This window comes from Macaca thibetana, chromosome 16, assembly GCF_024542745.1.
Source record: "Macaca thibetana thibetana isolate TM-01 chromosome 16, ASM2454274v1, whole genome shotgun sequence".
NCBI lineage: Eukaryota > Metazoa > Chordata > Mammalia > Primates > Cercopithecidae > Macaca > Macaca thibetana.
In genome coordinates this window covers 38,627,073-38,645,071 of record NC_065593.1, presented here as the reverse complement: position 1 = coordinate 38,645,071, position 17,999 = coordinate 38,627,073, and the positions used below count along the sequence as shown (strand labels likewise).

At 39.9% G+C, this 17,999-nt stretch overlaps 1 protein-coding gene across 1 annotated transcript in view; it reads left to right on the top strand.

Moving 5' to 3' along the window:
- Positions 1–17,999, top strand: part of ANKFN1 (ankyrin repeat and fibronectin type III domain containing 1) — a 536,065-nt gene that overhangs the window by 498,227 nt on the left and 19,839 nt on the right. Inside the window, exons 17-19 of the mRNA XM_050764649.1 lie at positions 1,475–1,625; positions 3,191–3,359; positions 13,104–13,270. Coding sequence (XP_050620606.1) covers positions 1,475–1,625; positions 3,191–3,359; positions 13,104–13,270 — 487 coding nt within the window. The remainder of the gene's footprint in view (positions 1–1,474; positions 1,626–3,190; positions 3,360–13,103; positions 13,271–17,999) is intronic.

The following is a 17,999-nucleotide window of genomic DNA, read 5'->3' as shown; positions in this document are numbered from 1 at the left end:
TGTACAAAAGATTCCAGTAACCTTTTCTCTGTCAGTTCCATCTCCTTCATCCTTCTAGCAGAAACTGATTAGTGGTAGGTGTTTCACGATAGTCCTACCGGTAATTTATTTTCTACCTTGATTACAAACCCTATTTTAGCCTTGTTGTCCTTTAGGTTTTATGAGTGCATATGCTAGTCACAAAACTCTCATTTTGTTCCGTATCAGTGATGGGAGAAAAAAAAAATAGTTCCCAAGCAGGTTCTCAAAGATTTCAATTATTTGTGAAGCCAACAGTATGCCCAGATTGAAGTAGGATTTAATTTTGAGGGTTTTTTTTTTCTTACTGGGACAAAGGGTAAATTTTCCATAGTCTTGTCCAGTGTGAGACTTGAAATGAAACAGATATCTTGAAAACAGAAACTTTTCTAAGAGGGTAGTTAGTTAAAAGAGAGTGGTTTTTGATGAAAAGCTCATGCCACAATCAATTTGGTGTTCTGACCCACAGATTGGAGCCCAGGCTGGTACAGCCCTTTGGGGAAAGCCTCGGAGAGTTTTCACTAGGGTGGGAACCTATGTCAGCACCTCCTCTCTTTCCATCCCCTGAAAGGAGGGCTTTCCTTTCCTCTCTAGCCTGCTCCTGAGAGCCTACTGCTGCTCCCTGCAGAGTTCCAAGGAGAAACTGGGCCAACTGAATGTGTTTAGAGACTTGTGCTGAAAGACCTGTGGAAACAATGTTACCCAAGAGGCATTTACCTTGATCTTTTCAAGCTCCTTTTGAAGAGCAGTCTTTGGGGGCAAACCAGATGTGCTTTCCTCCCACTGCCATTCTTTTCCCTTCCCTTCTGTGTGACATTTGGAGAAGTTCATTAAGAAGGATTATGGAGTATGCAGAATAAAGACACAGATGACTGGTGCATAAGGAGGATAGAAGCAGTGATATGCATCCCTTGGTTCCTTTTATTGGAATTGTCTGGTGTTCCTGTTTGTGATTCTCCTCAAACTTTTGGAAGGGGAGAAAAACCAAAATATCCTCCATGATTACAACAGGCCAGGGTTGAAATGTGCCAAGTGGTTTGTTGCCTGACTTGGACCAGAGTCCTGTGGTTACTAAACTGCAGAATTAGCCAGCAGATGCCCCTGTGGTAAAATGTAGGATCTTAGAATTTACAGGGGGTCTGCAGAGAAAGAAAAATGAGGACAGTCAGGAAATTATTACAAAATATTTGAGAACCCCAATCTCGAAAACTGATTCATACAAATTAGGCCTGCTGTTCTGAGGTATATGTGGTTTCATAGGTGCACTAAGCTGAAATTAGCAAGAGATCATTTTAAGCTCCATTTGGGTGGCAAAACGTTCAAATTTTATGAATCACACTGAGTTTTCACCACCGAGTATTGGTTATCCAGGTTCTGGATACATACACTAAGAAAGTTCTGAGCCGTGTTCTGAACTTTTGTTGTATTTCTAATTTTAACTTGACTCAACATACAGAGAGGAATGGGAATGGATCCAAAAACTTTCTGGCTCTGAATCTATGGAAAGTGTGGATCATACTTCTGACTGCCCCATGCAATTGTTCTTCTACGAGCTCCAGATGGCAGTGAAAGCTCTCCTTCAGCAGATCAATATACCTCTACACCAGGTACTAGACTTTACCATTTTTATCTTCTTTTTTTATGGCTCATGGAAACTGCATTGTAACATTAAGTCTGGGGTGTGTGTGTGTGTGTGTGTGTGTGTGTGTGTGTGTATGTGTGTGAATTTTCCTTTACTTAAACACCACTTTGCATGTCCATGCACGTTTTGAATTGATGCCCACAGGTAGACACAGGCTGCACTTCTGCTCCTTTCCTCCAGCTCCTCTGTGTTGGACCTCGTCCACATTTTCTGGACCCCACTGAACTATGGTCTGGTTGGCAAAAAAAAAAAAAAAAAAAAATCAATGACTAGTCTACCTTGAAAGCCAACCAGGCTCAGCTTCAAGGCTTCAAGATAGCATAAAGCAAAGAGAACATACAAATAAATAAAGGTGTACTCACATGTACAAATGATTTCTCTAAGAATAGAAGGATGACGGTGCTATAATCTACAGCAATGTCCCAAGGATATGCCATGCTATTTTTTCCCAGAGAACTTTCTGTCAAAATTATTGTCATATCTAAATCAAAATATACAAATCTAACCTCCACTAATAAGCAACTTCAAGAAAAACTGTTGGCATAAAGGAAAATAGTAAAACTTTGTTAGGCTCTGCCCAATAGGTTAACATGAGGTAGCATTATTGAATTTTTTTGGGGGGGCCTATGTTCATCAATCCTGCCTCCCTCCCCAAAACACACACACACACACACACACACACACACACACACACACAGTGAACCAAGTTTAGCCTGTTAACTGGGAGACCATTATAGGAGTGACTGGCTCTTTTTAAATACAAGAGAGAACCATGAATTGGCCTCTAACCCATGGAGGCAGAAGGATAAATTCGAGTTCTAAGAATGTCCTTCCATTGGGGTGCTCTTTTGATTTTAAGTCTAAAGCAGCCAACACTAATCAAGACTAAATTGCACAAGATGCCGTAAAGACAATTGGGAAGCAACTGGATTATTCTAGGGGTGGCTGTGTGTTCACTAGGAGAAAAAAAAAGTAAGAGCTCTACTTGTGACAGTAGATACTATTAAAGTGTTTCTTGGACTTAGCAGGTTTGAAGCATCTCGTATTTCATTGGTGACTCTTGGGCTACATATACATGTTGGGAGAAGGCTGCCTAACTGCCTAAGAGTGCATACAACTTTTTTTTTTTTTTTTTTGGATACTTGTAAAATTTTCTCAGTCCTTGGCCAGAAACTACGTTTTTCCCCCTTAACCAGCTTAAATTGAAACGAGTGGATTTTTAATTCAATCCATTTTTGTTGCTTCATGTAATTATAGTCATCATTTTGAAAAGCCCACAGAATGCAATCATTTTCTGCTTTTATAAGAAGCATAAATGTTGTTTTCAGAGTTTATGTGGAACATTACTGCCTTAAATCTTGATTTTATATAGCATTATTAAATGGGCTGAACCCTAATATTTATGTTGTATAAAAATTCCAAGCTTGAAGTTGTGTAATTTTGTTAGATGTTTTATGCCAGTTTGGTGTTGTTTATGTAAGTGCCATGTTGTAACTCTCCTATTTTTCCTCCGCGCGTGTCCCTCTGCAGGCAAGGAACTTCCGCCTCTACACACAGGAGGTGTTGGAAATGGGTCACAATGTGTCCTTTCTTCTCCTGCTCCCTGCCTCAGACGACGTCTGTACAGCCCCAGGACAGAATAATCCTTACACCCCACACTCAGGGTTTCTTAACCTCCCTCTTCAGATGTTTGAACTTGGTATAGTAGCTTGTTTCACCTAGAAATATTAACCCAGCCTCCTTATAATAAAATCACAAAGTTATATCTGTTCCCCCTTGTCCCAGTGGAGGGTCAATAAATCACATGATGGCTTTGGCAACAACCCTTCCTAGAACTGTGTACAAGTCTGAGAAAAAGCAAAGCTCCAAGACTATGTGCCTGAGCAATAATTATTGAAACCTAGCAAAGGCCCAATGGAGAAGAAGGAATTCTAAACAGAAAGTTCAGTTATCAGGCTGGACTTCTTGCCTCCCTTCTGCTTTCTTAAAACATAAATATAAAAACCGATGTTTTCATGAAAAGCACTGCCCCTTCTCTCTCTCTCTCTCTCTCTCTCTCTCTCTCTCTCTTTCTCTTTCCCCTTCCCTCTCTCTCCCCACTTCCTTTCTCTCTCCTTTCTTCCCTTTCTCTCTCACCCTCCCCACACCCCCAACCAGAGAAAAAAATAATAATGAAATTAAAATGTAGAGTGTGTATCACTTTGGAGGCGAAAAAAGTCTATAATTTTAAGTAGCACTGACTTATTAAATAGACTCTAAATTTCTGACAGACCATTTGAGAAATGGACAGGGTCCCCCAGGATGCAATATTGTGATTTTAATGTGGGATTCTGAATGGTGGAAGATCTTGTCCTGACTTTCAAAAATGAATAGCCTGGGCTCCAGTTTCTCTACTTTTGCAGAGACCCCTGCTGCCCACTGAGATTGTGAATAGGGAGGCTTTGTCGCCTTCCCATGCTTCATCTTGAAACAGGCCAGTAAGAGGCAATTAGCAAGAGTTCAGTCAGTTCAAATGAATTGTACCATTTGCAGGAGGGTGAGTGAGTGGGTGGGTGGAATGGAGGCAGACCCTCTTTGGATTGCTCCCCAGTCACCAGACTTAAAAGCAGACAAGGCCGCTGCCTGATGTCTCATTTGAGCCCTGGGCATCTGCGTCTGAATTTATCCCTCAAGGATGATTTGCTTAAGCCTCTCAGTTTCCCTTGCTCCAAGCACTTCAGATGCCCAAAAGCTGATGAACAGCAATTGTGGCTTTCTAGAGGAGGGAGTATTCTTACAAGAAGCTCAAATCAGACTTGTAGACTGGGACTTGAGAGTCCTAGTTTCCCTATTGTATGACACTGGCAATTGCTTAACCTTTCTACACCTTTTCTGTGTCACACAATTAATCACATTGGCCATACCACTCCCAAGAGGCTTAGATGTGAATGTGACCATTTAATGAGTTCTTCAGCCAAAAAGCATTTTTAGTCTGTAATATAACAACACTGTTTGGGGCAGGGTATTTCCATAAGTGTCTATTGGGTGCCCACTGTGGAGATTTAGAGGCGAGTAAGACGAACGTTCTTCCCTCAAGGGGCTTTCGTATGGTGGCAGGAGTAAAATAAGAATACAAATTATTGTAAAACAAGGAAGAATATGCCAGAAATTGGAAGTGTTAATATTGAAAGAAAGAAAGCACATTTTCTCAAAGAAGATATGAGAAAACCTTCATGGAGGGGAGGATATCTGATATGGGGTGTTGAAGAACAAACAGGATGTTAATAAACATAAAGAAAAAGAAAAGCTTTCTTTTAGGGCAAGTAGAATGAGCAAAAACATGAAAACAGAAGAATTCAGAAAGAATTGGGAAGAGAACAAGTGGTCCAGTTTGGCTCGATCAGAGAAATGTGAGGAAAAGGTGGGACATAAATCTGTACAGACAAGGTGGGGCCATATTGAGCAATATCTCCAGCATCAGGCTGGGGAATCTGTTTATGATAGATGGGAAGCAGAGGTCAAAAACCTCAAAGATTATTTTATTCATCCAGTGTTAGGGTAGGAACCAAAAACAGAAGAAAAAAGAAAGAAAGAAATATAGATATTTAAAAAAAAAAAAAAAAAAAGTTGCCCAAAAGTAGGTAACTATTTAAATGAGAAGAGAAGTCTAGAGAATAATCTCATTGTTTTCAGCTTCAATGACTATGAGGCTATTGCTGCCTTTATCAGAAGTAAGGAAATCAGAGGGGAAAAATAGTTTGCTGAAGGAAGTGATGCTTTTAGCTTTGAATATGTTGAGACTGAAGGTGCTAAGTCAACATCCAAGTGGACATGTTTCACTGGCAGTAGAAATGCAGGAGAGAAATTGGATACTAAACACAGAAATCTGTCCAGTGTCTATTAATAACAGCTGAAACCGTGAAAATGAATGATTTCCCAGGGATATATAATTGACAGAGAAAAGAATTAAAGAAAACATTTCATTGGAGAGCTAACCAAGATTCCATTCTGTGTTAAACAGTCATTGTTATTCCATGATTACAGGCAAAAATACATGAAATTCATTCCCCCATGCCTCAATGGCTTTGGTGAGAACAGTCTACAACTTGGTATCAATCATTAGAGTACATGTGACTCCTAAGGCCCTGAAGGTCCAAGCCTTGCAAATATCCTCTCTAGTCTGTTCCTGTGAGGCTCACACACTCTTCCTGAGTAGCCACCCTTTGTCCCACTATTGTTATTCTCCATTCTATAATTTGGTGAAGTCTGTTAGCATCCATTTCTTTTCTTCATTCAGTTTTTCATTCATTCATCAATAAATATTCACTGAGTAACCTACTATGTGCCAGGCACTATTCCAGGCACTGAAGAATCAACAATGAAAAAACTTCTCATAGAGCTTACATTCTAGTGGAAGAGACAAATAACAAACCAATCAATAAACCATAATATTGTAAATATCAGAGAAGTGAAGGTCATGAAGAAAAATAAATCTGGATAAGGGACTTAAGTGAAGTAAGCTGCACTTTATACAGCTGGGTGATCTGGGAAGGCCTCTCTGAAGAAGAAACATTTGAGCAGAGACCTAATATTTCCAGTCAATGAGAACAGTAAGTGCAAAGGCCTTAGAGTAAGAGTGTGCTTGGCTAAGAGATCAGCATATCTGGAGTGTAGTAAGCAAAAGCAACAAAGATAAGAGATGAGGTCAGAGAGTCATGGGTGTTAGACCATGCAGGGCCTCACAGGCCGTGATAAGGAATTTAGATTTTACTTTAAGTATGTTGGAAATCCAATGAAGGATTTTGAGTGGCAGAGTAACATATGAAAAGCTCTGTAAAATCCAGTGGTCATCCCCCTAAAAAATAAAAAATTTTTAAAAAATTTTTTAAAGCTCAACTTTGTTTAACCCAGCATTTTCCAAATTCATTTGACCATGATTAGAGCAATGTTTTGCATGGGACCTATTAATAATCCGTAGAACATATACTTTGGGATATGATAGCCCTAGAACAGTGCTTCTCAAATTTTAACCTGCATAAGAATCACTTGGAGAGTTTGTTAAAATACAAATTCTTGGAGCCCAACTCCAGAGATGCTGAGTCAGTAGGCCCAGCAGGAGGCTGGAAATTTTACATTTCTAGTAAGTTCTCAGGTAATATTAAAGCTGCCAATCCATGGACCACAATTTAAGTAGCATTGCCTATGACAAAGAGATTAATACATAAATACAAAACTAGAGATGTGGTTAACACAGGAATTCAGCCAAGTTCAATTGTGCCTGTCCTTTTTACCTGTTTTACCTCTTCTCATTGCTAGAAGCAATATGAGAGCATCAGATACTATCTTCCATTTATGAAAAATAGGCCATACATCAAAGCCTGACTTTAAGATGGTTTTTCCTAGAGTAAGGCATACTTTCTCACCTTCTTAGTCCTCCCTTGTTGCCATATCATTGGTCATCCAACTGATTAATGAGGACCATATAAGTTTCCAGAAAAGACCACTTGGTTGGGCTCAGTTCCATGGGCATAAACAATTCTATTAGTCTTTTTTTAGGTAACAGAAGAAACGTTGCCAGTAGCAGAAAATTAATACATGCTCTAATACAATAATTATTGTACTTGAGCACCACCAGCAACAATTTCAAAAACATTTCTGGGCCTTGGTCTCAGTAAGAATCATGACAAACTCCATCTTATCCCCAAGCAATCAGAGCTTTCCAAGAGGAAGTTTATCATAACTACTTCCTCCATTAGGCATCTGGCCACTAAGCATTTAGTGACACCTTATATGGGAACTTCCTACAGTGGCCTGCTACAGTGGACCTAAGCCTCTCTAAGAAGGATGCTAAGCATTGTTTTTTCTATAAGTAGGAAATTCCATTCATAGGTAGTTACACAGTAAAGGGTCAAGAGATACACTAAGCATTTCTGAGAAAGGAGAAAATGTTTTGGAAATTCAGTCAGAACTCAGAAAATTTTAATAACCACATGGGAATTCTAATGAAACTTAAAAAGGTGTGAATTATGGGAATATGTAAATTATAATAGAATAAAGGGTTGCACTATATTTCAGTTTGACTTGTATAAGTCATCCCTGTCCCCATGAAATAATTTGAGATTTGGCAAACTGACCTTGTTTCTGCCAGTGGCCTAAGTGAATCATAAATGACTTTCCAACCAGCTATGGAAACTGCATCTCTGCCTATTCCAGTACTGCGTAGATCTAGCAAAAACAAAATGATAAAGGAGCTTAGTTCTCTGTCTCCTAGAATAAGAACTAGACTGCAGCAAACCCACAGGCTATTCCTTCATAGGATTACTTGTGGGGTCAAGAGAAATTGTCCTATTGGAGGATGTTGTGAGACCTGGATGAGGAAGATTGAGCTGGGACAAAGCAGATTCACCAAAAACCCACTTCTCTTTCCACAGCCTGAAGGTTGACACTCTACCATCCTTTGTGTGGGAGCAGGATAGGACCCTTTTGCAGTAATAAAGCATGTCTCTGGAGGCCTACAAGCATCACTGTTTACAAAGTTCCCAGGAACAGAAGGAAAAGCAGCATCATGAGCCGTTAGAAACTCTATCAGGTGATGTGGCCTCTTGAGGACTTGCCTAGCCTGCACAGAGGAGGTCACCCTGCCCTGACCTTGTGGGTGCTCACAACTGACAGCAGGCCTATAACAAGGAAAGTTGGTTTTTGTTGATTTCCTTGGCTTTATGATTTACACCAATTGGACTAGAAAGACAAAAAAAAAACTAGGGAATTTTTAAAAATAATAGTTTGAGGCCTGGTATTATATATTTCATGCTCGGCTTGTGCTTGGCTACATCCTTCGTTCAACAAACATTTACTGAGCTTCTGCTATATGCCAGGTACTGTGCTGGGACTGAACCACACAGACATTAATAAGGCACCATCTGCCCATCACAAGCTCAAAATCCATTAGAGGATATAGGTATTCCTACCAATAGTCTTCATAAAACGAAAGCAGTGCTATACGAGGCAGGCTGTTGAGTTTCAAAGGAAAGACATCTAATTCTTCCTTGCAGAGATAATACTTGAGCTGTATCTTGAAGGATAAACAGACATTCAGAATGGGAAAGAAAAGGCGGGCAGAAAAGGAAAATCATTTTGAGCAGAAGGAACAGTATGTACAAAAGCTCAGAGACCTGCAGCTTGATTAAGTACACTCTTAGTAGCTCACTCTGATGAATGCTTAAGGCACCTGAGGAAGAGTGACAGAAGATGAAGCTAAAAGTTTAAAAGATCAAAATCATACATGGCTACTTATGTAACACTAAGGGGGTACAACTTTATCCCATAGGCAATAGGAAGCAAAGAAAAGATTTTAAGAAAAGGGATGATGTGGTCTTATTAGATTTTGACAGCTCATGAAGGACTGATTGCAGGAGAGTAAAAAACAAATAAATCAGGCTGACATTGGATACAATGAGACAATTAAGAAATTAAGAGACTACCTCGCGGGTAAATTAAGAGACTACCTCGCGGGTCCACCTGGTCATATCTCATGGGTCCATGAGCCCAAACCAAGGCAGCCTCAGTGGGGGTATAGAAGAGAGAGCAGAGAGATGAGGAATTTAGGAGTTAAAATGATGGAACTTTGTGATTGATTTGATGTGGCTGAAGAGCAAGATGAAGGAGCCAGAGAGTCTGAATAAGAGTGCCTAGACGGATAATGTTACCATCTACTGAAATGGGCCATAGGAAGGAGAAATAGGTTTGGGGCAGGGGAATGATGATGAGGTCAGTATGACAAATGATGAGTTTCAAGGAACCTATGGAATATCCAAGCAGTGAGCCTAATGGAATTCAGGCCACAGGCTTGCGAGAAATGGCATAGTGTCAACCTTCATTCCTAATACCCATTTTACATGATTTATTTTACATGATTTATTCCACCTGTCAACTCATTCACTACTAGGAATCTTTAGAGGTGCACCTTGTGCCCCAGTTCTTTCTGACACCTTGGCAAAGACTCATTGAACTAAACTGACCCCAGGAGGTTATCTCGTTGACTCCTTGGCTTCCAAACTAGATCACATGGCCCAGACTGATTAGGATTTTAGTGAGTTCGATATCCTTAGGAAGACTATTTTAATCCCAGTCCTGTTTTAATATTCTAATCACTACCACTAAATGCCTCATTCTTCACGGGTGGTGAAAAGGTGTGGTGGAGGGACAAACATTTATTTTGTATCAGGTATGTGCCATATGCTATGCTGGGCACTTTATATACATTGTATTACTTAATCCTAGGTAGGCATTATAATCCCTGTCTTAGATATGAGAAAACTGAGACTCCCAGAGGTCACATGCCCACTGTCACACAGGTGGTGAGTGGCAGAAGTATGGTTCAAACCCAGGTCTGTCAGATAGCTAAGCCCACGTACTTTCCACTGTACTATACTCCTAGTGTTGATGCCAACCTTATTTTAGTCTGCCACTATCTTATGTAGAAAAAAGAGGGAGAAAAATACCACAGAAAATTCGTCTTAGTCTGTGAATTACTAACAAATCATGTGGTCCAGCTAATGACATTATTGTAGCCTTATACCATTTTATCCATAAAATGCATGAGATTCACATTTTTAAAAATTAGAAGCTTCCAGTCTATCTTTCTTGCCTGGGTTATGGCTACCAAATGTATCATTGCTAAACCACAAAAGACTATGTTAAAGTAACATTTGTTAAAGTAACATTAAAGGGTCTGGATTAAAAAAAAAAAAAAAAAAAAAACCACAAGAGCGGGGAAACTGAAGCGTTATAGTTGAAACCTCCTCATAACTCACTTGTGGTGCATGGCATGGACGGTGTGGGTGCTGTGAGACCACCCACTGATCCAAGGCTCCCACCACGGAGACACAACAAGAGAAAGCTGTGAACACCCTAGCTTGTAAGAATTCACATCAGACTGATAGTGTTTCTTTTACAGAAGTTATTCGGTGCCTCTCCCTATTTTTCCAGTCATATTTTGGAAAGGGGAAAAAAGCCAGTTTTTTTTTTTTTTTACCACTTGGTTTAGAAAGGCAGGGTATGAGACACTTCACTCTCATCACTTCCAGCCAAGAGAGGACATCTGTCAAGTGCTAACAGGACATAATCCCTCCTTGAAAGTCATAAAGACACGCTCAGGGAGCTACCAGGGTCAAGAGTAAGCTAAAAAGTCGTGGTGATTCCTTCCTGTGGAGCTGCCAGGAAATATCACAGACCTGAAACAGCTTTCCAAACAAGAAAATCAAGCCCACAGTAAAGGAAAGACAATGGAGAAAAGAGGAGCCTCCGGGTGAAAGCTCAAAGATCCGTTCATGCATTTATTCATTTACTCATTTGGTCAATAAACCTTAATTGACAAGCTACAATGTTCCAGGTTTCAATGACATAAAAATTAATAGGAGGCATAGTTCCTGCCCTCAAAGAAATCACAATCTAATGCCAAGGCAGTCAAGTAAACAGATAAGTACAATGTAGTAGGATAGTGTCATGAAATGTTTAGAAACAAGTGATCTAGGAGCACAAAAGAGGGAGAAACTAGTTCCACCTGGCAGGGAGATGGCAGTGAAAACCTGGCTGAGGAGAAAACATTTACGTATCACAAGTTGACCTGGAGGTATTAGTAAAGAAAGGTGTGTGAGGAGGAGGAAAAGGCATGTTTAAAAGCATGGAAGTATAAAGGGACTCGTAGTAAGTTCAGCTTGACCAAAGCTTAGGACTGATGAGGAACTAGGGCTGGAAGGTGGCAGCATGAGGGAAGGTGTGACTGAAAATACACTCAAATCCTAGATCGCAGGGAGCTTTCCTTATGGGGAGATGTTTGGATTTTATCCTCAGGTCCAGAGGGAGCTCTGTAGAAGTCTTTAAGCAGGGAAATAGTATGAGAATTAGATCATTTGGGAGAAGCTCCATAGCTTGTCATTTACTGAGAGGGCATATGAAATCAGTTCTCTGTGTCAGGCAAACAAAGCGCTAAACAGAGCAGAGAAGATGGGAAGGAAGGATCTGACACCACAGAGAAAAATCAAGCCCAAGACGGAGGCCTCCCAAGTTGAGAAACACTTCCTTGAAATGAGGCATAGCTGGAGTGAGGATGGACCCCTCACACCCTCACCCCATTCTTCTCTTCTACTTCCATGGGAGGAAAGACAGAGCACACTGCCCTGGCATTCACCTAAGATTTATCCCCAGAGAAAAAGAAAGCAAGGAAGTAGTAGGCAGTGGTAACATGGGAATTGTAGGGTGCACAGAAATCTCTCTCAATATGCAGAAAAGTAGGGCTTCCTCATTGAGGTGTAGAGATGACCAATGCCCCATTTTGAGGTAGTGTGGTTTTAGCTTCCCTAAATGGCCAGATCTGGGTCTCAGGAATCAACATCTAATTACTACCTGTAATTACTACCTGTAATTAGATGTTCTTCCTAGAATTCCTCGCTAAAGAAGCCAGAATAAAAATGTTTCAACAGACTTGTGAGTGGTAACAGCCCTATTTCCAAAGCATGGAACACACTGGTACAGGTCAGAGGTAAACAGAGTAAAAGAGGTTCTTGAAGAATGAGTCTCCAAATTCATCAATGCCCAGGAAGAAGCCAGTACTATGATAGTCTGAAACAGGGTGCTTTCCTCCTCCTACTAGAATCCGAAGTTACGGTATATGATCAGAGCTGGTCAGAGAAGTACAGGAAATCTGACCATCTCAAGCTGCCTACACCAGGCTCAATCCTACACTGCTCTGTTCCTCCTGAAAAAAAGGAAATGATGGAGATGAAGGCTAGACTCTTTCCTGTGGTCTCTGTCCCATTATCTGTTGAGAGAAGAAAACCAAGTCTGCTGAAAGCAAAAATGGTCTGTCCAGGCAGCAACAGCTCTTATCATCCATCCAGAGAGGCCAAGAAGGGGAGAGGCAGAAGAGGATCAAAGCCTATCATAACTTGGGGAAGTTTTGCAGTCAGACCAAAGACACTCTGAGAAAAGCATGTCTTCTGTCTTCTGGGGGTTCTGGCCTTGGAAAGGAGTAGGCAAGATATGTACTGGAAATCAGATGTGAAACCCAAAACTAGGTTTCAAATTGCTACTTGGCTTTTTTTCTTTAAAGTGATAAGCAAGCTTATTTTCCCAGTATGTGTGTGTATATATGTGTGTGCACGCACACACACACACACACACTCAGCCCCAACTTTAGGGAAACGTCCACATAACTGCAGCTTTAGCCAACCCCACTTCCCCATACCTTACTAGGAGTTGGTAAACCTTAAAAGGGAATACTGTCTGACTAAAGCCAGACAACTGGCCCCTTAAGAGCACATTTATAATTTATTTATGGCTTAATATTTTCCACTGATAGGATTAATAAATCATGTTTTCATTCAACTTGTTTTCTCTGAGGTATGAATTTCTCTATTTTGATACCAGATCTTAACATGTTTTATTTTGCTTGTCCATTTTCCAGTTCATTTTTGCAGCTACAGAGAGAAATTTATTAGTCTGTATTGCCGCCTTTCTGCTGTTGTGGAGCTGGATTCTCTGAATACCCAACAGTCCCTCAGGGAAGCGATCTCAGACAGCGAGGTTGCAGCTGCCAAACAAAGACACCAGCAAGTTTTAGATTTCATTCAGGTAATTGTGTGTTTCTTCTGGGGTAAAAGGAAGGGAGAAGAGGCAGGGTGGAAAAAGCGACAGCCAAGCCTGGGAAAGGACAGCAGTCCAGGCTGATTCAAAGAACACTGTGTCTAAGTAGCCTATTGAGTTGGTTAAAACGTGGAGCTCAGGGAGATAAATTTTCAAACGGAGTCTTAAGAAAAAGTTACAGATAAATCACAATATTACGAAGAACTGTTATCAGTCACCATGGTAGATAGTGGTAGCTTTCCATACAGGAGAGAAAAATCACCCCCCAGAAGCAGTAACTAGAATATTATTCTTACCTTGTAGCCCATTGACAATTCTAATAGAAAAATTGTATTAATTAACTCAATATCTCAGAGAAAAAGAAAATAAAATGACCTACCAGTTTATGTTAACCCAGATCCAATTAGAACTAAAATTCCTCATGTTTTGGGCTTCTTTCTCACAGAATTGACACTTTAATATGTGGCTGTTAAGATCAGAAAATGTGTTCCCCTTCCCATGGTCTTGTCTGGTAAAGCCTATGGTAACACCTTAGGGTCTTGTGAAAGGGGTACTGACTAGTAGTCAAGAGAATTTGGATCTGGCCTGAAATTGCCTCTGAATCCCTTAGCCAAACCTGTCAATCTTTCTGTCCATCAGTTACTCAATTCACAAAATGAGTAGAATAGCAATAGCCCCATGATAAATATCACTATGATACATATTCAGTTCAATTTGATAAACCTTTATTAAACAACCAGGTGTCAGGCACTGTATGCGAGATATAAAGTTGAATTAGACATGGTTTCTGATCTTAAGGAGTTTAAAATCCATCAGGGTAGATTAGAAATGTATGTAAACATAATTTGTAAAATGTGCTAGGTGCCAAAAAAAGATATACCAAAACAAAACAAAGAAACAAATAAGCTCTGTATCAACACAAGGAAGTAAAAATTTACTTTCCCTTGTATCAGAAACATTCCCGTGAAGGATATAATTGATATCTAGCCTGGCCTACAAGGATAGGTTAGATTATAGTAAGGTGAAATAGAATGTAGAGCATTCAAAGAGAAAGTATAAACAGATAAGGCAGACAGAGCAGAAAAATAGTATTTGGGGAATGGTAAGTAGTCAAGCTATTGGTTGGGACATACATTGAGTGATGAGAGGTAGAAATCAGGCAAGAATGAAAGATGGCAATGACAGCAGATCCCAAGGGCTTTATTAAAAGCTGTGATTAAGAAATCTGTACTTTATTCTGTAGGCAATAGGGAGCTACCCAAAGTTTTGAAGAAAGTTAAGTTACAGGCTCTCACAATTCTGTTTAGGATAGATTCGAGCATACTCTTGAATCTTTGTATATGGAAAGGATACTCTTTCCGTATACAGTGGTACAGCCATACTGGTTGTTTATTGTAAGCATTTACTCTGGTCATGCTCACCAAATAAGGATTTGAGGACAAGACTAAAGGCAGGGAAACCAAATAAGAAGTTATTATAGCTATCCAGACAAGATGTAATGAGGACTTAAGATGAACAAATGCTGTGAACTTTGGGCAAAGAAATCTCTTGTAGTCCCAACAGTCCCAATCTCCTCATCTGTAAAATAGGGATGATAATAATAGGCTACCTCATAATATTACTGAGAGAATTCAATGAGATAATACATATAAAATACTTGGCAAAATGCCTGGTACACAGTAAATGTGTAATACTTTGTATATTCATTCATTCATTCATTCACAAGAAGGAGAAATTCTTTGAAATATGAATATGTGAGATTCGAGGTGTTTGAAACACTCAGGAAGAAAATATTGTAATTTACTTGCAAAGTGGAGAGCAGACAAATCTTTAGGTTTATCCTACTTTCCTCATCCTGTGAATGAGATATCTTAGGTGACCTCTCAGAATAGAGAAATAACTTTCAAGAAGTTACTTTCTCCATTGGCCTGAGAATGTAGAATTTAAACATTCAAAACATTTACTTCATTGATTTCATTTCCAGTAAAAATGGAACACAGATGGTGGGGAAAGGGAGGGAAAAGGAAGAGTGCAGCATGAGGAGAATATGAAAGACTGGCTTATTTTTGAACCCCTATAAGAGAGAGTGGAGCATAGTAAGAATAACAACAGATCAGAAGTTGGTCCCAGAGGAGGCTGGGAGGCTGAGACGGGAGGATCTCTTGAGCCCAGAAGTTCAACACCAGCGTGGGCAACACGGTGAGCGTCCATCTCTATTAAATACAAACAAAAAATAAAAAGAAATCAAGGAGCATACATTTTTAGTCCCAAATCTTCTGATAAACTCTGGAGTATTGGACAATTCATTTGATCTCTGGGGCCTCAATTTCCTCATATGTAAAATGAAAGAACTGGACTAGATGGCTTCTGTGGGTCTAGTTGGCTCTAACGTTTTATGACTTAACACCCAGAGATATTTTTAGAGGAACACTTCTCTACCCATGCCTTAGGTTCTGTTTCTGCCGTATTCCACTTACGCTTCCCTGAATCCAGTATGTTCCTCCAACAAGAAGGCTGACTTTCTTCAGTCCGTTGTGTTCTCAAACTCCTCCCAGAGTTCCCTGGCCTCATTCCTACTCCCTGACTACTACCCCTGCTCCTTTCTTTTTCATGTAGCCTAGGGCTCCACTGCCTTTTTCTCTTTCTTTTATATCACACCATTAAGTGGGTTGGATAAAGGCAGGCCAGGCTGGGAATTCTTCAAAGTTCTAGCCTGCTCTGGTCTCCCAAAGCAGGTAACTTGAGAGCCCTCTCTACATACTTCCCTTCTAGTCAGCCAGGTACACGCAGACTTGGATAAAAGCCAATTCTCAAAGGGTTCAAAATATAACTTCTTGGTCGGGGTGAAACAAGACCATTTCCCTATACCCGTAGCCTTCAGTGAACCACCTTGCTTCTCCCAACATGAATAATTTCACTGAGTGGAGACAATTCAATATCATCTCTCCCTTTATGTTGACTTTGTGGTCTCGGTCTCTCTCTCTCTCTCTCTCTCTCTCTCTCTCTCTCTCTCTCTCTCTCTCTGTCAAAATGAAAACCAGCTGTAGCCACTCACCCATTGGTGTTCACAGCTCAGCCCACCACACACCATAACCTGCAGAGGCGACCGCCAGTCATGACAGCATTTGTATGATTCCAGATCTAAGACAGTGTTGAAGTCACTACACAAACCAAACATTGTAAAGAGCAAGGGAGTCTATGTAAATACAGTTAGGAAAAGAAGCCAAGGAGTGCAGCCAGAAAGAGGGAGGGCTAGACCAGGGGAGGTGTAGAAAATCATAGATAAGGCATACAGGCTTTATAGACAGCACATGCAACAGAAATGTCAAAGTGTGAAGACCTGGAGCTTGGCATATTTTGAGCTGCTAAAGCCTAAAGGGCAATTAGGCTATAATTTATACACTGTAATGCTTCAAATGCTCCTAAGCTGTAATAGAAACACAGCTCATTAAATATAGCCAATCTATCATCCCCTCAAGCACCTTGTAGCTGTGCTGTGAGAAAACCAATCACCTTTACATTTTAATAAAAATATTATCTTGCCTGAGTACAGAGAAAGGAATATAATTTACGAGATGAAAACTGAAATTTTTAAGGGGCAGGGTGAGAAATGGGCACAGATTTTTTAATCAACAGACCTAGGGAATTCATGGTCTTTCTTTTTTAAAATGTGTCAGCAAGTCTTTAGAAGGTGAATTTGGACCTTAAAATCAGGGGGATTATGTTGTCAGTTACTTTTAGATCAACAGTATAAGGTAAAATGGGTGAAAATTGGCCTTCTTTTGGAGCAATTAGCTAAGTCTCATTAAACTCAATCCACAGGCGTCCCTATACCCATATGGTTTTTTAAGTTTTCCTTCAGCTAAGACCTCTTCACATCACTGAGAAAAATTAAGAAGTAAATATTGTTTCTACATACTTCTAAAAAAAATTCTACACTAAATCCCTCTATTCATCCTCAGCAATAAAGCTGAAACAATCTTATCCAAAGAGAGCAGGTAGATTATTTACTAATAATTATATTAGCCTCCTAGGGTTGCTGTAACAAATTCCTATAAACTGGGTGGCTTAAAATAACAGAAATGTATTCCCTCACAGGTCTGGAGACCAGAAGTTTGAAATTAAAGTGTTGGCAAGGCCACACTCCCTCCGGAGGCTCTAGAGGAGAATCTTGTCTCTGTCTCTTCAGTTTCTGATGGCTGTTGGCATTCTTTGACTTCTGGCCACATCACTTCAATCTCTCTTTCTGTAGTCACATTGCCTCCTTCTCTTATGTCTGACAAATCTCCCTCTGCCTCACTCTTATAAAAATGTCCTTATGAGGACATTTATTGTTAGAATTAGGATCCGCATAGAAAGTCCAGGATAAACGCCTCCTCTCAAAATCCTTAACTTAATCGTATCTTTTGCCATATAAAGTAATTACTTTGTATCATATCAAATAATATTTATAGGTTCTGCAGATTAGGATATGGATGTATTATGAGGGGTTCCATATTTAGCCCACTACAGTAATCATGATTGTCATTATAAAAATTGAACATTTTATAACAATATATAGTTGATAAAGTACACTCATCTACATTATCTTACTTAATCCTTATAATAACTCTCTTTGCGGGTAGAGATCTAAATAATTAGATCATTCATTCATTCATTAAACAGTCATTTTTTGAGTGCATACCTACTCTGCAAAGCTGAAAGCAAAAAATACCAA